Source organism: Amblyraja radiata, chromosome 20 (assembly GCF_010909765.2).
Source record: "Amblyraja radiata isolate CabotCenter1 chromosome 20, sAmbRad1.1.pri, whole genome shotgun sequence".
NCBI classification, from domain to species: Eukaryota; Metazoa; Chordata; class Chondrichthyes; order Rajiformes; family Rajidae; genus Amblyraja; species Amblyraja radiata.
The window spans coordinates 7022311-7038107 of record NC_045975.1 but is presented as its reverse complement, the minus strand read 5'-3'; the positions used below and the strand labels follow the sequence as shown (position 1 = coordinate 7038107).

General features: G+C 42.8%; 1 protein-coding gene across 1 annotated transcript; it reads right to left on the bottom strand.

Moving 5' to 3' along the window:
- Window positions 1-4751: 4751 nt before the first annotated feature.
- fadd (Fas associated via death domain) lies at window positions 4752-7952 on the bottom strand. Its single transcript, XM_033038715.1, has 3 exons — window positions 7470-7952; window positions 5673-5943; window positions 4752-5457 (listed from the first exon to the last, which is right to left on the bottom strand). Exons 1-3 carry the CDS (start codon window positions 7780-7782, stop codon window positions 5334-5336), a joined length of 708 nt encoding a protein of 235 aa, XP_032894606.1. The 5' UTR covers window positions 7783-7952; the 3' UTR covers window positions 4752-5333.
- Window positions 7953-15797: the final 7845 nt, after the last annotated feature.

The following is a 15797-nucleotide window of genomic DNA, read 5'->3' as shown; positions in this document are numbered from 1 at the left end:
CCTTTCCAAAGCCTTCACTTTCTTCCTGTATTCCCAACCAGAACTTCACACAATATTCCAAATGCGGCCTGACTATATGGAGTTTGCTTGTTCTCCCTGTGACTCCGTGGGTTTCCTCCGGGTGCTCCCGTTTCCTCCCACATCCCAAAGATAAGCAGGTGTGTAGGTTAATTGGCTTCTGGTGTATAGGGAGTATAGTGAAGGTGGAATAACGTAGAAATAGGGTGGCAAATCTGTGGAATTCTTTGTCACTGAAGGCTGTGGAGGCAAAGGCCGTGGATATGTTTAAGGCAGAGATAGATAAGATTCTTGATTAGTACGGGTGTCAGAAGTTATGGGGAGAAGGCAGGATAATGTGGTTAGGTGGAAGAGATAGATCAGCCATGATTGAATGGTGAAATAGTCTTGATGGGCCGAATGGCCTAATTCTACTCCTATCACATCATCCTATGAACTAGTGTGAACGGGTGATTGATAGTCAGCATGGACTCGGTGGGCCGAAGGGCCTGTTTCTCCAGAGTTATGAGGCAGGAGCACCAGCAGCTCCCCAATTGACTGGCAAGACTCCTACTTTACAACGGAGACTATCCTTTTGACACCAGGCTACTGGTCTGAAACATTAACACTGCTTTATTCACCACTGATATTCCCCAATTTAATGAGTATTTCCAGCATTTTTTATTTATTTTTTGGTCATGTGATAGGAGTAGACGTTTGTTTAATATTATATATTCAAAAAGAATACGAGATACGGAACTAGCGGTTATATCACTAGATGCAGAAAAAGCGTTTGATCAGGTGGAATGGATGTATTTATTTAATATAATGGAAAAGTTTCAATTGGGGGATAGATTTTGTAAATGGGTAAGAATTTTATACTCGAATCCTATGGCAAGAATTTTGACTAACCAAATTTTATCAGCCAAATTCAAACTCTCTAGGGGATGCAGACAGGGATGTCCGTTATCACCCTTATTGTTCGCATTGGTGATAGAACCATTGGCGGAAAAAATTAGATCTGAACCTGAAATATATGGCTATAATACTGATACAACAATTAATAAAATTTCTTTATATGCAGATGATGTTTTGATTTATATTACAAAACCGGAAATTAGTATTCCCAACCTGCTAAACATTATAACTAAGTTTGGTGCATTTTCTGGGTATAGGATTAATTGGGATAAAAGCGAGATTATGCCAATAACAGGAATAAATCTAAATACATTACAACAATACCCATTAAAAGTAGTTACAGACAAACTTAAATATTTAGGGATTAACGTAACTAAAACTCATAACTCATTAATAAAATCCAACTATCCTCAACTATTAGATAAACTTAGAAAAAATATTTTATATTGGAAAACACTTCCTATATCCATGATTGGTAGAATAAGTGCCATAAAGATGGTATTTCTACCACAGTTGTTATATTTGTTTCAGGCTATTCCTTTTTTTCTTCCGAAAACTTTTTTTTTTTAAATTGATAATATTGTCAATAGTTTTATTTGGGATTATAAAAATCACAGAATAAATAAAAAACATCTATGCAAAGCTAAGATAAATGGAGGATTAGCACTTCCAAACTTTTTATATTATTTTTGGGCTGTTCAGATTAAGAATATGAATTTCTGGTGGGTAAATATGGATCATGAACCGACATGGTTAAATATAGAAAAGGAAGACTGTCTACCTTTCAATGTAGGTTCGATAATTTTTGCACCAACGGAAGTACAAAAAAAAAATTATAAAGACAACCTAATAATATATAATAATAGACGTATTTGGAAACAAATAGTTAAGACTCTACATTTGGATAATCTCTCATTTAGATTACCAATTATGAATAATCCATCGTTTAAACCTGCTATATTAGATGGGGGGTTTAAACAATGGGATGATTTAGGAATTACAAGGATAGAACACCTTTATAGAAAAGGAAAATTTCTTTTATTCCAGGAGTTACAAGATATTTATGGATTGTCTCCACAACATTTGTTTAGGTATTTACAAATTAGAGATTATATTAAATCCAATACACAAGATTACAAAAATAAAGAAGCAGGATTGTTAGACGAACTGTTTAATTTATATCCAAATACAGAAAAATTAATAGCCTATATATATAACATCATTTTGGATAAGGAGAATCCAATAACGGAAATATATCGTCAAGCATGGGAAAATGAAATGGGATTGGCTATAACAAAAGAAAACTGGGAAGAAAGTCTACAACGAATACACCGGTGTTCATTAAACGCCAGACATATACTGATACAATTTAAAGTATTATATAGGTTACATTATTCGAAAACTAAATTAAATAGTATTTTTCCGAATCTCTCCGCTATTTGTGATAAGTGCAAGAAAGCAGAGGCAAATTTAATACATAGTTTCGTTACATGTCCTAAATTGAATTATTACTGGACAGAAATTTTTTAAGTTATTTCTGAAGTCATCAAAGTTAAATTGGACCCTAACCCAAAGCTAATAATATTTGGAATTCCGGATTTACATCTATCACTTACAGTAAATCAAAGAAATTTCTTTGATTACTGTTTGATAATTGGGAAAAAAATCATATTGAAATTTTGGAAGGGAACATTATCCCCCACAACCAAAATGTGGGCAACAGAGATGATGGAGACGTTACATCTGGAAAGAATTAGATTTGTCCTATTGGACAAGTATAATTCTTTTGAACAGATATGGTCTCCATATATACAGTATTTAGAGAAGTAGCTGTTCTTGGCAACACAGCTCGGCGTGCACCCTGCGGGATTTGGTGAGAATAATTCATTTTTATATTGGAATTAACATATATGTCTTTATTGATACTATCACTTGTAGTAGTGTTACTAATAATACATATTGTGGTTTCTCAATTTTTTTTTTTTTTTTTTTTTTTTTTTTCGTTTCTCTTTTCTTTCTTATATATAATCAAATTATTATTTAATCACTCTCTTAATGATTTATAACTGTTCTATTCTTTCTCTATCATTATTTCTAAAAAAAATAGTAGATAAGTATTACTAGTGTTTTACTTAATGCAAATTGAATTAATTTGATATAAAGTTGTTTGAAGCATTGTAATTGATTACCTTTAATAAAAAAATATATTAAAAAAAAAAAAAAAAAAAAAAGAAAGTCTCACCCCGACAACGGCTGATGAATCGTGAAAGTGAAACCATTATAACATTTTGCAATCATTAATGCAGATATTGCATTCTTTAGTTTCGTTACACAGTGCGGAAACAGGCCCTTCGGCCCACCGAGTCCGCACCGACAAACGATCCCTGTACAGTATCCTACACACACCAGGGACAATTTACACATACACTTTACATTTACAAGCCAATTAAACTACAAACCTGTACGTTGTTCGAGTGTGGGAGAAAACCGAAGATCTCGGGGAAAACGCACGCAGTCACGGGGAGAACATACAAACAGCACCCTGTAGTCGGGATCGAACCCGGGTCTCCGACACTGCTGGCACTGTAAGGCAGCAAATCGACCGCTGCACCACCAGTTCTTTGGAGTCTTGTTTGAAGACTCAATGTAGGTAAAGCTTAGAGATAACTGAAAAGAGACAGTCATTTTCTCTCTCACTAGTGGAAACATCCTTGCATTTTGTATGGTAGGGACAGGACAAGTTTGGAGAGATATGGGTCAAACACAGGCAGGTGGGACTAGTGTAGCTGGGACATGTTGGCTGGTGTGGGCATGTTTGGCCAAAGGGCCTGTTTCCACGTTGTATGACCCTATGACAATACCAAACCTGCGACCCTTCTGGTGAGAGTGGTTTATGGAGAGAAATAAAACAATTCATAGGGGCGGTAAGTACCACTGATAATAGTCAGAGTCATACAGCACGGAAACAGGCCCGTCAACCAAACTTGTCCATGACAACCAAGATGCAGCATCTAACCTGGTCCATATCCTAAGGGGTGGCACGGTGACACATCGGTAGAGCTGCTGCCTTACAGCCGCGGAGACTCGGGTTCAAACCAGGAGCTAGACGAGCTTTCTGAGCTAGACGAGCTTTCCCTCAACACATGCGTTTCTTCAACACCTGCCTGAGCCACCATGTTGTGCCATGAGGCTTCTAGCTCCATTTCCAGGCCTCCCAGTTTGGACCCAGCCAGCAGATAACGGTAATGCTACTGACACTTGCTCACCTTAGAGGCGGCGCGGTGGCGTAGTGTAGAACTACTGCCTTACAGCGCCAGAGCCCCGCATTTTAACCCACAGGTGCTGTCTGTACGGCGTTTGTACGTTCTCCCCTTGACCTACGTGGGTTTTCTCCGAGATCTTCGGTTTCCTCCCACACTCCAAAGACGTACATGTTTGTAGGTTAATTGGCTTGGTATAAATGTGAAACAGTCCCTAGCGTGTGCAGGGTAGTGTTAATGTGCGGGGATCGCTGGTCGGTGCAGACACGGTGGGCTGAAGGGCTTATTTCCGTGCCGTATCTCTAAACTAAACTAAACACTGGTCTTTTGGAGGGGGAGGAGTAGGGATAAAATAACTAGTGAGTGACATGACAGTGCAGAAGCATGTCAGTGTAGCCTTGCTTTCCTGCTGAATGTTGCCAATACTGACCAGAGTTCAAGTTGTCAAGAAAATGAAAACCCAAAAATGTCACTCTTCAAGCTTGTTCACCATCACCATAGGGTGTATATTCACAACAGGAAATGTATAAGTCACATGGAAGGTCTCTTTAGCACAAATGAAATAATCCAATGAAATATTCAATAAAAGGTATATTTTACTGGGAACAATGATTTGGTTTTGTACAAAATAAATGTGGAATCGATTGGCAAGACAAACTCCAACCTTATTACCGCTGTCTTTTGCCCACTCATTTCTAAAGTGGCTTTGAGTTGAATGCAGTAGTAAACCTGCTGGAGTCTGTCGGCACACTTATACAGCACGGCGTGGTGCCTGATGTTAACAATGTCACCGTGGCCATGGCCGGTAGATCACGGCATCGTCAGAAGGACAAGAAGTCCCGGACGAGACAATTTTCGTTGATGTGCATCTAAACGCAGCGTGGGATGTTAACGCACACTTCACGAGGATGGATCTTGACGTGTTGCTGAGAGCAGTGCAAGCCCAAGTCTCCAACGGGTCCTTTACTCTAGCAACCCCCCCCCCACCACTTCAGATAAAACTATACATCAATACAATCAAATCAAAGTCAAGCACAATAAGCAGAGCAGAGGGGAAGGTGCAGAGTGCTTGCACTAATCCCACATCTCTTGATCACATTAACATCTAAGGCCCATTCCCGGGCTGTGTTTTGTGATACAGTTCTTCCAGCAGATCCTCTAGCAGGCAGAAGATAGGGACTGTTCGGTGAACTTTGTGGTGCCGACTCTTGTGCACTGCCTAGCTGAGGTCTGCTGTATGACTTTGACGAGTTGTATGCAAAACAAAAGCTTTTCACTGAACCTAGGTACAAGTGACAATAAAGTATCATTGAGTCATTGTCAATAAAATGCAGAACTCCCAGCACCAATCGCAGGACCGGGAAAAAGATCATCGACCGACAGAAAGATTTGTTTCAACTTTTCAAACAGGAGCAACATGATTTGCTTTGGGAGCTTGGGAGTATTTTTGCAATGCTTCACGTCAGTGTTGAGGTTAATTTCTTGCTTTCTGCTCACCTGCTCTCATTGACGTTTTCTTCGACCATGTCTGCCGCCATGTTAAGCCTGCAGCTGCGGAGGGCAGCGACCAGATTGTCCACACTGGCATCCGACCCTTTATTTCTCTGCCACTCTGTCAGAGCGCTCAGAATCTGACGCTTCATGTCATGCGGGTAATTGTATTCAATTTGTTGCAGCTGAACCTCACTGATTCTAAGTTTCCTCGCAAGATTCCGCCAATCTTTTCCAATGTTATCTGAAATGGTGTCGATCGCAACATTCAGATCATCTAGAAAGAAAAAAAAGAGTATTCTTAAAGGCGTGATATCAAATAAAGAAGGCACAAAGTGGTGGAGTAACTCAGCGGGACAGGCAGCATCTCTGGAGAAGAGGAATAGGTGACGTTTCGGGTCGAGATCCTTCTTCAGACAGAACGTGTAAACTCCACACAGACACCACAAGATCAGTCGGGTCCTAACCCATTAACGTCACGTATCCATTTCCTCCAGAGATGCTGCCTGAACCGCTGAGTTGCTCCAGCACTTTTGTGTTTTACCTGTGGTCTGGATCGAACCCGGGTGTCTGGCGCTGTGAGGCAGTGGCTCTACCTGCTGCGCCACCAGTCCGCCCTTTCCAGGGTTGCCCTGTTACAATGTCATCCTCATTCCATGCAAGGTGCAGACCCCACGTAGAAACAAAGAGCTGCAGAGAAAATGTGTAGGAAGGAACTGCAGATGCTGATCTGTACCTAAGAAAGACAAAATGCTGGACTAAATCATTGGGTCAAGCAGCAACTCTGGAGAAAAATGACAGGTGACATTTTGGGTCAGGACTCATCTTACGTCGACTGTCCCTTTTCTCCACAGATGCTGCCTGACCCGCTGAGTTACTACAGCACATTGCGTCTATAAGTTAATAAGTTATAGGAGCACAGTTAAGCCATCTGGCCCATCAAGTCCACTCCGCCATTCAATCATGTCTGATCTATATTTCCCTCTCAACCCCATTCTCCTGCCTTCGCCCCCATAACCCCTGACACTCGTACTAATCAAGACTCTATCAATCTGCGCCTCCAAAATATCCATTGACCGCCTCCACAGACGTCTGTGGCAATTAATTCCAGATTCACCACACTCTGACTAAAGAAATTCCTCATCTCCTTTCTAAAGGTACATCCTTTTATTCTGTGGCTGTGCCCCCTGGTCCTCGACTCTCCCACTACTGAAAACATCCTCTCCAAAGATAGACACAAAAAGCTGGAGTAACTTAGCGGGACAGGCAGCATCTTTGGAGAGGAAGAATGGGTGAAGTTTAGGGTCGAGACTGTTCTTCAGACCATATGCCAACATACTCTCCACATCCACTCTATCTAGGCCTTTCGCTCTTCAGTAAGTTGCAATGAGGTGTCCCCCTCCCCCCTCCCCCCTCATCCTGCTAAACTCCAGCGAGTACAGGCCCAGTGTTGTGAAACCCTCATCTGTTAACCCAAAGATAAGACTCATTTTCTGTTAACCCAAAGATAAGACTCATTTTCTGTTAACCCAAAGACAAAAAGCTGGAGGAACTCAGCAGGACAGGCAGCATCTCTGGAGAGAAGGAATGGGTGACTTTTAGGGTCGAGGCCCTTCTTCAGACTCCTGAAGAAGGGTCTCAACCCGAAACGCCACCCAACCCTTCCCTCCAGAGATGCTGCCTGACCCACTGAGTTACTCCAACTATTTGAGCCCATCTTCAGTGCAAACCAGCATCTGCAGTTCCTTCGTGCCAATACGTTAACCCGATTTTTGTGCTGAAGTTTGGTTTGAGCCGCCTTACGGGAGTTTGGACCAACTTCACAGGTGGGTTGCTGGAGGTGACCCCCACCCCTGTGGAAGGCTGTCAGCTTCTTCTCCAGGTCAGATCTCTTGATGCCTGTCAGCAGCTTGGCCAGAAACTGGGTGTCCTCCTGGGAGAGCTTGTCCTGTTCCTCCAGGACCTGGAAGAGCTGAAGGCCGCTGCTCAGCTTCTCCAGCCGCCTCTTCCCGATGTCCCCGCACAGGAACTTCATGGAGTCCAGCTCCTCCTGAGACAGGTTCTGTGAGATGTCATTGAGCAGGAAATTGAATTCAATGCCCTCTCCGGCCGCCATGTCCCCTCCAGATGGGGCAGGGGGGCGTAGGGAGCTTTGGGTAGCGATAAACCCCGAGATTAGGGCTCTCCCCGAGGCCTGAGACTCGATTTAAAGTCCCTTCAGCCCCAGCCCGGCCTCAGTTCACTCGAAATGGCGCCTTCTCCTTCTCCACTGCTACCACCGCCCACTTCCGGGTTCCCCGGGACCAGAGAGCGCGCCACCCAGCGGCTTGGAGGCGGCGTCGCACGCCCAGTGGCGGTCCAGGCGCCCCATCCAGCGGCTCCTCCGTGTCACTGCAGCTCGCCGCTCACTGCCTTTTACACACACAAGGAACTGCAGATGTTGGCTTCCAAAAAAAAGGCACAAAGAGTTGCTCCACATTTGTGCCTTATTGTGTAAACCAGCATCTGAAATTCCTTCCTCCAAATAAGCTCTGAGCTCTGAACTGCATTGTCTTGGAAGCATTGGTTTTGTCTTTTTGCACTACTATTGTTTGTGTGTGTGTTTGTCTGAAGAAGGGTCTCGACCCAAAGCGTCACCTATTCCTCTTCTCCAGAGATGCTGCCTGGCCCACTTAGTTACTCCAGCTTTTTGTGTCTATCTTTGGTTTAAACCAGCATCTGCAATTCCTTGGTACACAAAAATGCTGGAGAAACTCAGTGGGTGCAGCAGCATCTATGGAGCGAAGGAGATAGGCAACGTTTCTGGCCGAAACCCTTCAGACAATCTGCAATTCCTTCCCAACTATAGATAGTGTGTCCCACACCGACCAACATGTCTCATCTACGCTATTTCTGCATTTGGCCCATATCCCTCGAAACGAGTTCTATCCACGTCTGAAGAAGGGTCTCGACCCACAACGTCACCTATTCCTTTTCTCCAGTGATGCTGCCTAACAATTTACTCCGCTGAGTTACTCCAGTGACTATCTTCGATTTAAATCACCATTTGAAGTTCCTTCTTACACAATATTCTTTTACAGGCTGAATAGACTCGATGGGCCGAATGGCCTAATTCTACTCCTATAACTTGTGAACCATAACTGGTGAATTCTGAAATAAGGATAACATTTTCCAAGTTATTTACTGTTGCGTATTTACTAATACAGTCTTGAAAATAGTTTCTAGATCCTCCAGCAGATGGTGGAGATGCCTAAGGAATGTCAACAGGGCTTTGCAGTTTGTGATTCACCAGTGACGTACTTGGTAAGGGAAATGGCTGCTTGGCAGAGGTTCCTCTTGGGTTTTCCTCACTGCTTCCCTACAAGATTCACAGCTCATCTTTGGCTAATGCTACCGTGCAGAATTCATAATATGAATTCTGGAGATGCCGGCAATTATAATATAGATTTTTTTATTTTTTTTTATCCCCTTAAGGAAAAATTGTCTCCCTTCTCAGCAGTCCAGGGCAGCTGGCTGGCATGAGTTTATTACAATACGTCATTCTTGGCAAAGGTTATTCAAGGCCAGCAGATTCAACACTTTGAGCAAAATACAGAGTGCTGGAGTAACTCAGCAGGTCAGGCAGCATCCGTGGAGGACATGGATTGGAAATATTTAGAGTTGGGAATCTTCCTGGCCCGATCCAAAATGCCCCTCTACAAAAGGGAGACATAAAATGCTGGAGCAACTCAGTGGGACAGGCAGCATCACTGGAGAAAAGGAATAGCTGACGTTTCGGGCCAAGACTTCTTTTGACTGGGATTCAGGGGAAAATGAAACAAGGGATGTAGATGGTGGTGTGTAGAGAGATTTGGAACAAATTAATGAACGATATGCAAAAAAGTAACAATGATAAAGTTGTTAGTTGAGGCCTAGGTGTAAGCGAGTATAGGCAATGAGACAATCTGTATAATCTCTAGATTCTACAGATGACTTATTTCTGTTTCATTCTACTTTATCATTAAACAAAATTCTATTCATACGTTATGCTTAACGTAGCAAAAATGCCGCAAACTCCACACAGACAGCACCCGTCGAGACCCGAAACGTCACCTATTCCTTTGCTCCATAGAAGCTGCCTCACCCGCTGAGTTTCTCCAGCATTTTTGCCTACCTTCGATTTTTCCAGCATTTGGTTCTTTCATAAAGATTTACAGTGTACAGATACATGATAAGGTAATAAACATAGAAAATAGGTGCAGGAGGGTGCAGGAGTAGGCCATTCGGCCCTTCGAGCCTGCACCGCCATTCAATATGATACATAGACACATAGATACATAGAAAATAGGTGCAGGAGTAGGCCATTCGGCCCTTCAAGCCTGCACCGTCATTCAATATGATCATGGCTGATCATCCAACTCAGTATCCCGTACCTGCCTTCTCTCCATACCCCCTGATCCCTTTAGCCACAAGGGCCACATCTAACTCCCTCTTAAATATAGCCAATGAACTGGCCTGAACTACCCTCTGTAGCAGAGAGTTCCAGAGATTCACCACTCTCTGTGTGAAAAATGTTTTTCTCATCTCGGTCTTAAAGGATTTCCCCCTTATCCTTAAGCTGTGACCCCTTGTCCTGGACTTCCCAACATCGGGAACAATCTTCCTGCATCTAGCCTGTCCAACCCCTTAAGAATGTTGTAAGTTTCTATAAGATCCCCCATCAATCTCCTAAATTCTAGCGAGTATAAGCCGAGTCTATCCAGTCTTCATGTGAAAGTCCTGACATCCCAGGAATCAGTCTGGTGAACCTTCTCTGTACTCCCTCTATGGCAATAATGTCCTTCCTCAGATTTGGAGACCAAAACTGTACGCACTACTCCAGGTGTGGTCTCACCAAGACCCTGTACAACTGCAGTAGAAGCTCCCTGCTCCTATACCCAAATCCTTTTGCTATGAAGAATAGTCAAGGATAGTCTAGTCTGGATTGTCAAGGATAGTCTGAGGGTCACCAATGAGGTAGACAGTAGTTCAACACTGCTCTCTGGTTGTGGTAGGATGATTCAGTTGCCTGATAACAGCTGGGAAGAAACTTTCCCTGAGACTGGTCATTAAACCAGAAAGGATGCAAACAAGATTTAACAGGATGTTACTAGATCTGGAAGGTTGGTCGATATCTCTCATTTCCCTTTCCCCTGACTCTGTCTGAACAAGGGTCTCGACCCAAAACGTCACCCATTCCTTCTCTCAATCCTGCCTGGCCCGCTGAGTTACTCCAGCATTTTGTGTCTCAGGAAACGTTGGATAGGCTAGGACTTCATGCACTGGCATGCAGAAGGCCACGGAGTAATCAGGTATTGAAGAGGGTGGATCAAAAATTAGACTAGGATCTGCTAGGACTTTGTAAATATTATCATGTATTCAACACAAATTGTTCAAGCAGATGTTTTGAAAATACTTTGCAGAACATGAAACAGAAAGGAAATTACTGACAGTAAAAAAAATAAACATTTCAATGTAAAGTTCTGCTTTGCCTGATAAAACCCCCAGGTTTTAGCTACTTTTGAGACACGCAATTAATAGATGGAGCAACCCTTGCGCTAAAGAACTGTCCCAGCTACTTTCTGGAACACACAATGGATACACCGGGCAGCTGGGGTCGGGAATCCTGGATGGTTCCTAACAGTTAAGGAAAGTGATGCTGGTAATTTCTCCAGGAAATTTGAACAAAAGTTTCCAAATGCGTCGTAAATGAATTGGCCTCACATACCTTGGACGAGAGAGAACGCAGATTCAAGTCCTGATTCAGAGACTTTAGCACAAAAGGCTAAGCTGATACCCCGATACAGTAAACGTGTAGAGAAAGAACAGCAGATGCTGGTTCACACCGAAGATAGACACAAAATGCTGTAGTAACTCAGTGGGTCAGACAGCATCGAGATGCCTGGCTATCCCTGGAGCATCCGGAGAAAACCCAATCAGGTCATGGGGAGAACGTACAAACTCCATGCAGCCAGCTTGGTTCTTGGTCCTCCAAAATATTCCAAATGGAATTTAAACTGGAGGAGGTGGAGGGAGGACTTAAGGAGAAAGGGTTTTTGGGAAGAAAGAGCTACATTTAAATTTAGTTGCATCTGGTTGGGTAACTCTGGTGGGGTGAAGACTATTCCATGCTTTAATTGTGCGGGGGAAGAACGAATTGCTGTACACATCTGTCTTGGTAGCTGGAATCTCAAATTGGATAGAATGCCCTCGTCTGCTCCTAATTGGTTTGGGTTTGGTGTTGGTTTTGTAATCTATGTCAAGCTGACCATTTAAGCAGGTCAACGGTGGTCGATCCGTGGTCGGGATCGAACCCGGGTCTCCGGCGTTGTAAGGCAGCAGCTCTACTGCTGCACCACGGTGGTAGGCTGCTACCCATCGAGATAAGGTTTAAATAGATGTAAGTGGGCAAATATATACGGTCAGTCCCAACATAGGAACTCCTCAGATCATATGAAGGTCTAAGAAAAATAATAATTTCCCTGATCATTAGGGTGGTAGAGTTGCTGCCTTGCAGCGCCAGAAACCCAGGTTCGATCCTGACTACAGGCAGTGACGGACTGGCCAGGGTGTCAGCTTGCCTGATGGCAAGTGGGCCCCTGATGAAGTGATAGCAAGTGATGGCAAGTGGGCCCCTGTTAAGTGATAGCATTGCAGTTGTGGGTGGGTCCCCTTTGTCTCCTGGCAACCAATGTATTTAGACCCAGTCCGCCACTGACTACAGGTGCTGTGTGTATGCAGTTTGTCCGTTCTCACCGTGACCGCCTGGGTTTTCTCCGAGATCATTAATAACCTCCCACACTCCAAAGACGAACAAGGTTTCTAGGTTTTTAAGAAGGAACTGCTGATGCTGGAAAATCGAAGGTAGACAAAAATGCTGGAGAAACTCAGCAGGAGCAGCAGCATCTATGGAGCGAAGGAAATAGGCAACGTTTCGGGACGAAACGTTGCCCATTTCCTTCGCACCATAGATGCTGCTGCAGCCCCTGAGTTTCTCCAGCATTTTTGTCTACCAAGGTTTCTTGGTACACATGTAAAACTGTCGCTAGTGTGTTCAGGGCAGTGTTAATGTGCGGGGATCAGTGGGCCTAACCCAAGGGCCTGGCTCTGTGCTGTATCTCCAAACTAAAAAAAAAGAACCAAACATAATATTCTTTGCCCACTTGGTAGTTTCGGGAATAATTCTGCCCAATGTAATTTCAAAGCACAACAACTTTATGCTTCATCAGTCTTACAGTGAGCAGAACTGTAGCAAGAAGGCTAGCAGTAAAAGGAAAACAACAGGGCTCTGATATATAGCACAGGAAACAGAGAATTAAATACAACAGTGAATGCGCAGCCAAAGGCCAGACTGTGTGAAAGAAAATCAGAACAATGTCATTCTCACAGACTTAACAAAATTAACTTCTGCAAATGTTTAGGTAACATAAACCTTCCGACCGCAGTTTTAAGTCTCTCTCTTACTTCAGTCTGTCCCTTGTGGCACGAATCACACCCACTGTTTATTCACTCAACCTCATTTATTATATAGAAGATAGACACAGAATGCTGGAGTAAATCAGCGGGACAGACAGCATCTCTGGAGAGCCAGCACCACCATTCAATGTGATCATGGCTGATCATCCCCAATCAGTACCCTGTTCCTGCCTTCGCCCCATATCCCCTGACTCCGCTATTTTTAAGAGCCCTATCTAGCTCTCTCTTGAAAGCATCCAGAGAACCTGCCTCCACCGCCCTCTGAGGCAGAGAATTCCACAGACCCTTCTTCGGACATAGACCCTCATAAAATGATTTGAAATGAAGGACAGGTTTCAAGAGGAATTAGGGGAGAATCAAAGTCCATCACATTTTACAATGAGAAAAATATCAGCATTTCAACCTTTTTTGCTTTTTTGATCATTTGTGATGGTGCAGTGTTGCAGCAGTAGAGTTGCTGCTTCACAACGCCATGGTCGAGCCTAACTATGGAGTGCTGTCTGTGCGGAGTATGTACGTACTCTGTGATCACATATTGTTCCAGTACTATGTGCACATACATTTTACAGATATATAAGACAACTTAATGACACATTGATACAGTTGCTACCACACTGTGCCAGAGATCAGAGTTCGATCGTAACTATGGGTGCCTATCTGTACGGAGTTCGTACGTTCTCCCTGTGACCACGTGGGTTTTCTCCGGGTGCTCCGGTTTCTTTCCACATTCCAAAGACGTGCAGGTTTCTAGGTTAATTGGCTTCTGTAAATTGTCCCTAAATTGACAGAATATAAATAATGTAGGGAGATCCCTCCTCAGCCATGGACTTGGTGGGCCAAAGAGTCTGTTTCCATGCTATATCTCTAAAACTAAACTTAAGAGTGCCAAGATATTATCTGGTTCCCAAACCATTTCTACAATTTTGAAAACACTTTTGCATAAAATGACTCACTAAAACAACTAACTACACGTGATTGCAAAGTGTACACAACATTAGGCGAGTCTTTTGTTTAAAAAGCAACATTTATTTTTACTCCCGTATATGTTTTGTGGAGAGCGAGGAAATGATCTAAATACACATTTTTGTTGAAGAGTAAATCTTGAGGAAGAGAATTCACGAAAGACTAAGTCAATACAGTGTCCCAATCATAATCCTCAACAAACAGAAACATGTTAAAATAAAACATTTACCTAGAAGCAACCGTCTCTTTCAGAAAGCGATCTGGAAATCAGTAAAGAAGAACTCGCTGATCCTAGCTTTGTTTTTTTGGAGCTATAGTTTTGCAGAACAATGTGTTTGTGGTTAATGGTGTTCAGAACCTACAGCCCCTGTGTTAGAATCGTAACATGGCATTTGTTGGGTGTGTATGCAACATACACGTTACAATCCTGCCACGGTACTCCGAATTTAAAGTTCCCATTCACTTTTCATTCATATAAATAAGATCGTTGGGCACCTTGTTTAAAAACATCTAAATGTATTTAACACGGTAAATTTAAACTGATTACTTGCAGGCACGCTTTCAAAGTGTGCACAATATTGTCACGGGAAATGGTCTTTGGAATGACCTTTACCAGTTGACGTGAACTTGTGCCGTAACTACTTTCCAATAATTTCATGATTAGAACATATTAACACTTAAATTGCTTTTAAAATTCTATCAATGGTTCAATTTAACTTCCCCTCTATTTGACAGTCCTCTATTCATTTTGAATATCTATCTAATTCTTTATTTTGCTTGTCTCTGTGTGAAAATTTTTTTTCACACAGAGTGGTGAATCTTTGGAACTCTCTGCCACAGAAGGTAGTTGAGGCCAGTTCATTGGCTATATTTACGAGGGAGTTAGATGTGGCCCTTGTGGCTAAAGGTATCAGGGGGTATGGAGAGAAGGCAGGTACAGGATACTGAGTTGGATGATCAGCCATGATCATAGTGAATGGCGGTGCAGGCTTGAAGGGCCGAATGGCCTACACCTGCACCTATTTTCTATGTTTCTATGTTTCTATACTTTCTTTAAGCTTTGTGACTTTAAGCACAAATTATGCCCTGTAACTTTATATATCACCCGCTTCACATCTGTACCAAATCTGTTTCTCAGGTATTGTTTTTCTTTAAATAATCCCCCTTCACAATTCCTTCACCTTCTCACTGTACAGGAATGATACCCTGAACTGTTTGTGGCTTCATTAAGGCTTGGGAGATGGGGATTACAGTGTGTTTCAGGGATGAAATCAAACGACTCTCGTTTGAACTAAAGTAAAACAAAATGGAAAATTGTATAGTCAAAGGGAGAGAGATGGTAAATTGGAAAAATGCAGTTATTCTTGGTTAAACGCAGATTTGCTCAGTGTGGAACAGGTTGGAAATACAGGGCAGGACCAAATAGTGGGCGTGTAGCATGAAGGACCATTCAGACCAGAGGCTTTTGGGTGAAAAAGACTCAAGGCAAAGGATAAGGCTGGAAGGAGAGCTGCCCATTTTGAACAGTGTTCCACGCAAGGACAAAACGCAGGCTGTCATCCCTTTAAATTTAAGATGAGTTCTCTGTACTCCAGTGAAAGACGACATTAGTGAGAAATCTACCAAGGCACTATTATTATTTGTTTGAAGCAATCAAAGGACACTGAGAAATGT

Excerpts from the sequence above, each read along its gene's own strand:
- fadd (XM_033038715.1), bottom strand. The coding sequence starts at position 7,782 with ATGGCGGCCGGAGAGGGCATTGAATTCAATTTCCTGCTCAATGACATC. Across the intron at positions 5,944-7,469 it reads TGAAGTTGGTCCAAACTCCC|ATGATCTGAATGTTGCGATC; the intron begins GTAAGGCGGCTC and ends TTTTCTTTCTAG. Across the intron at positions 5,458-5,672 it reads GAAAACGTCAATGAGAGCAG|GTTCAGTGAAAAGCTTTTGT; the intron begins GTGAGCAGAAAG and ends ACTTGTACCTAG.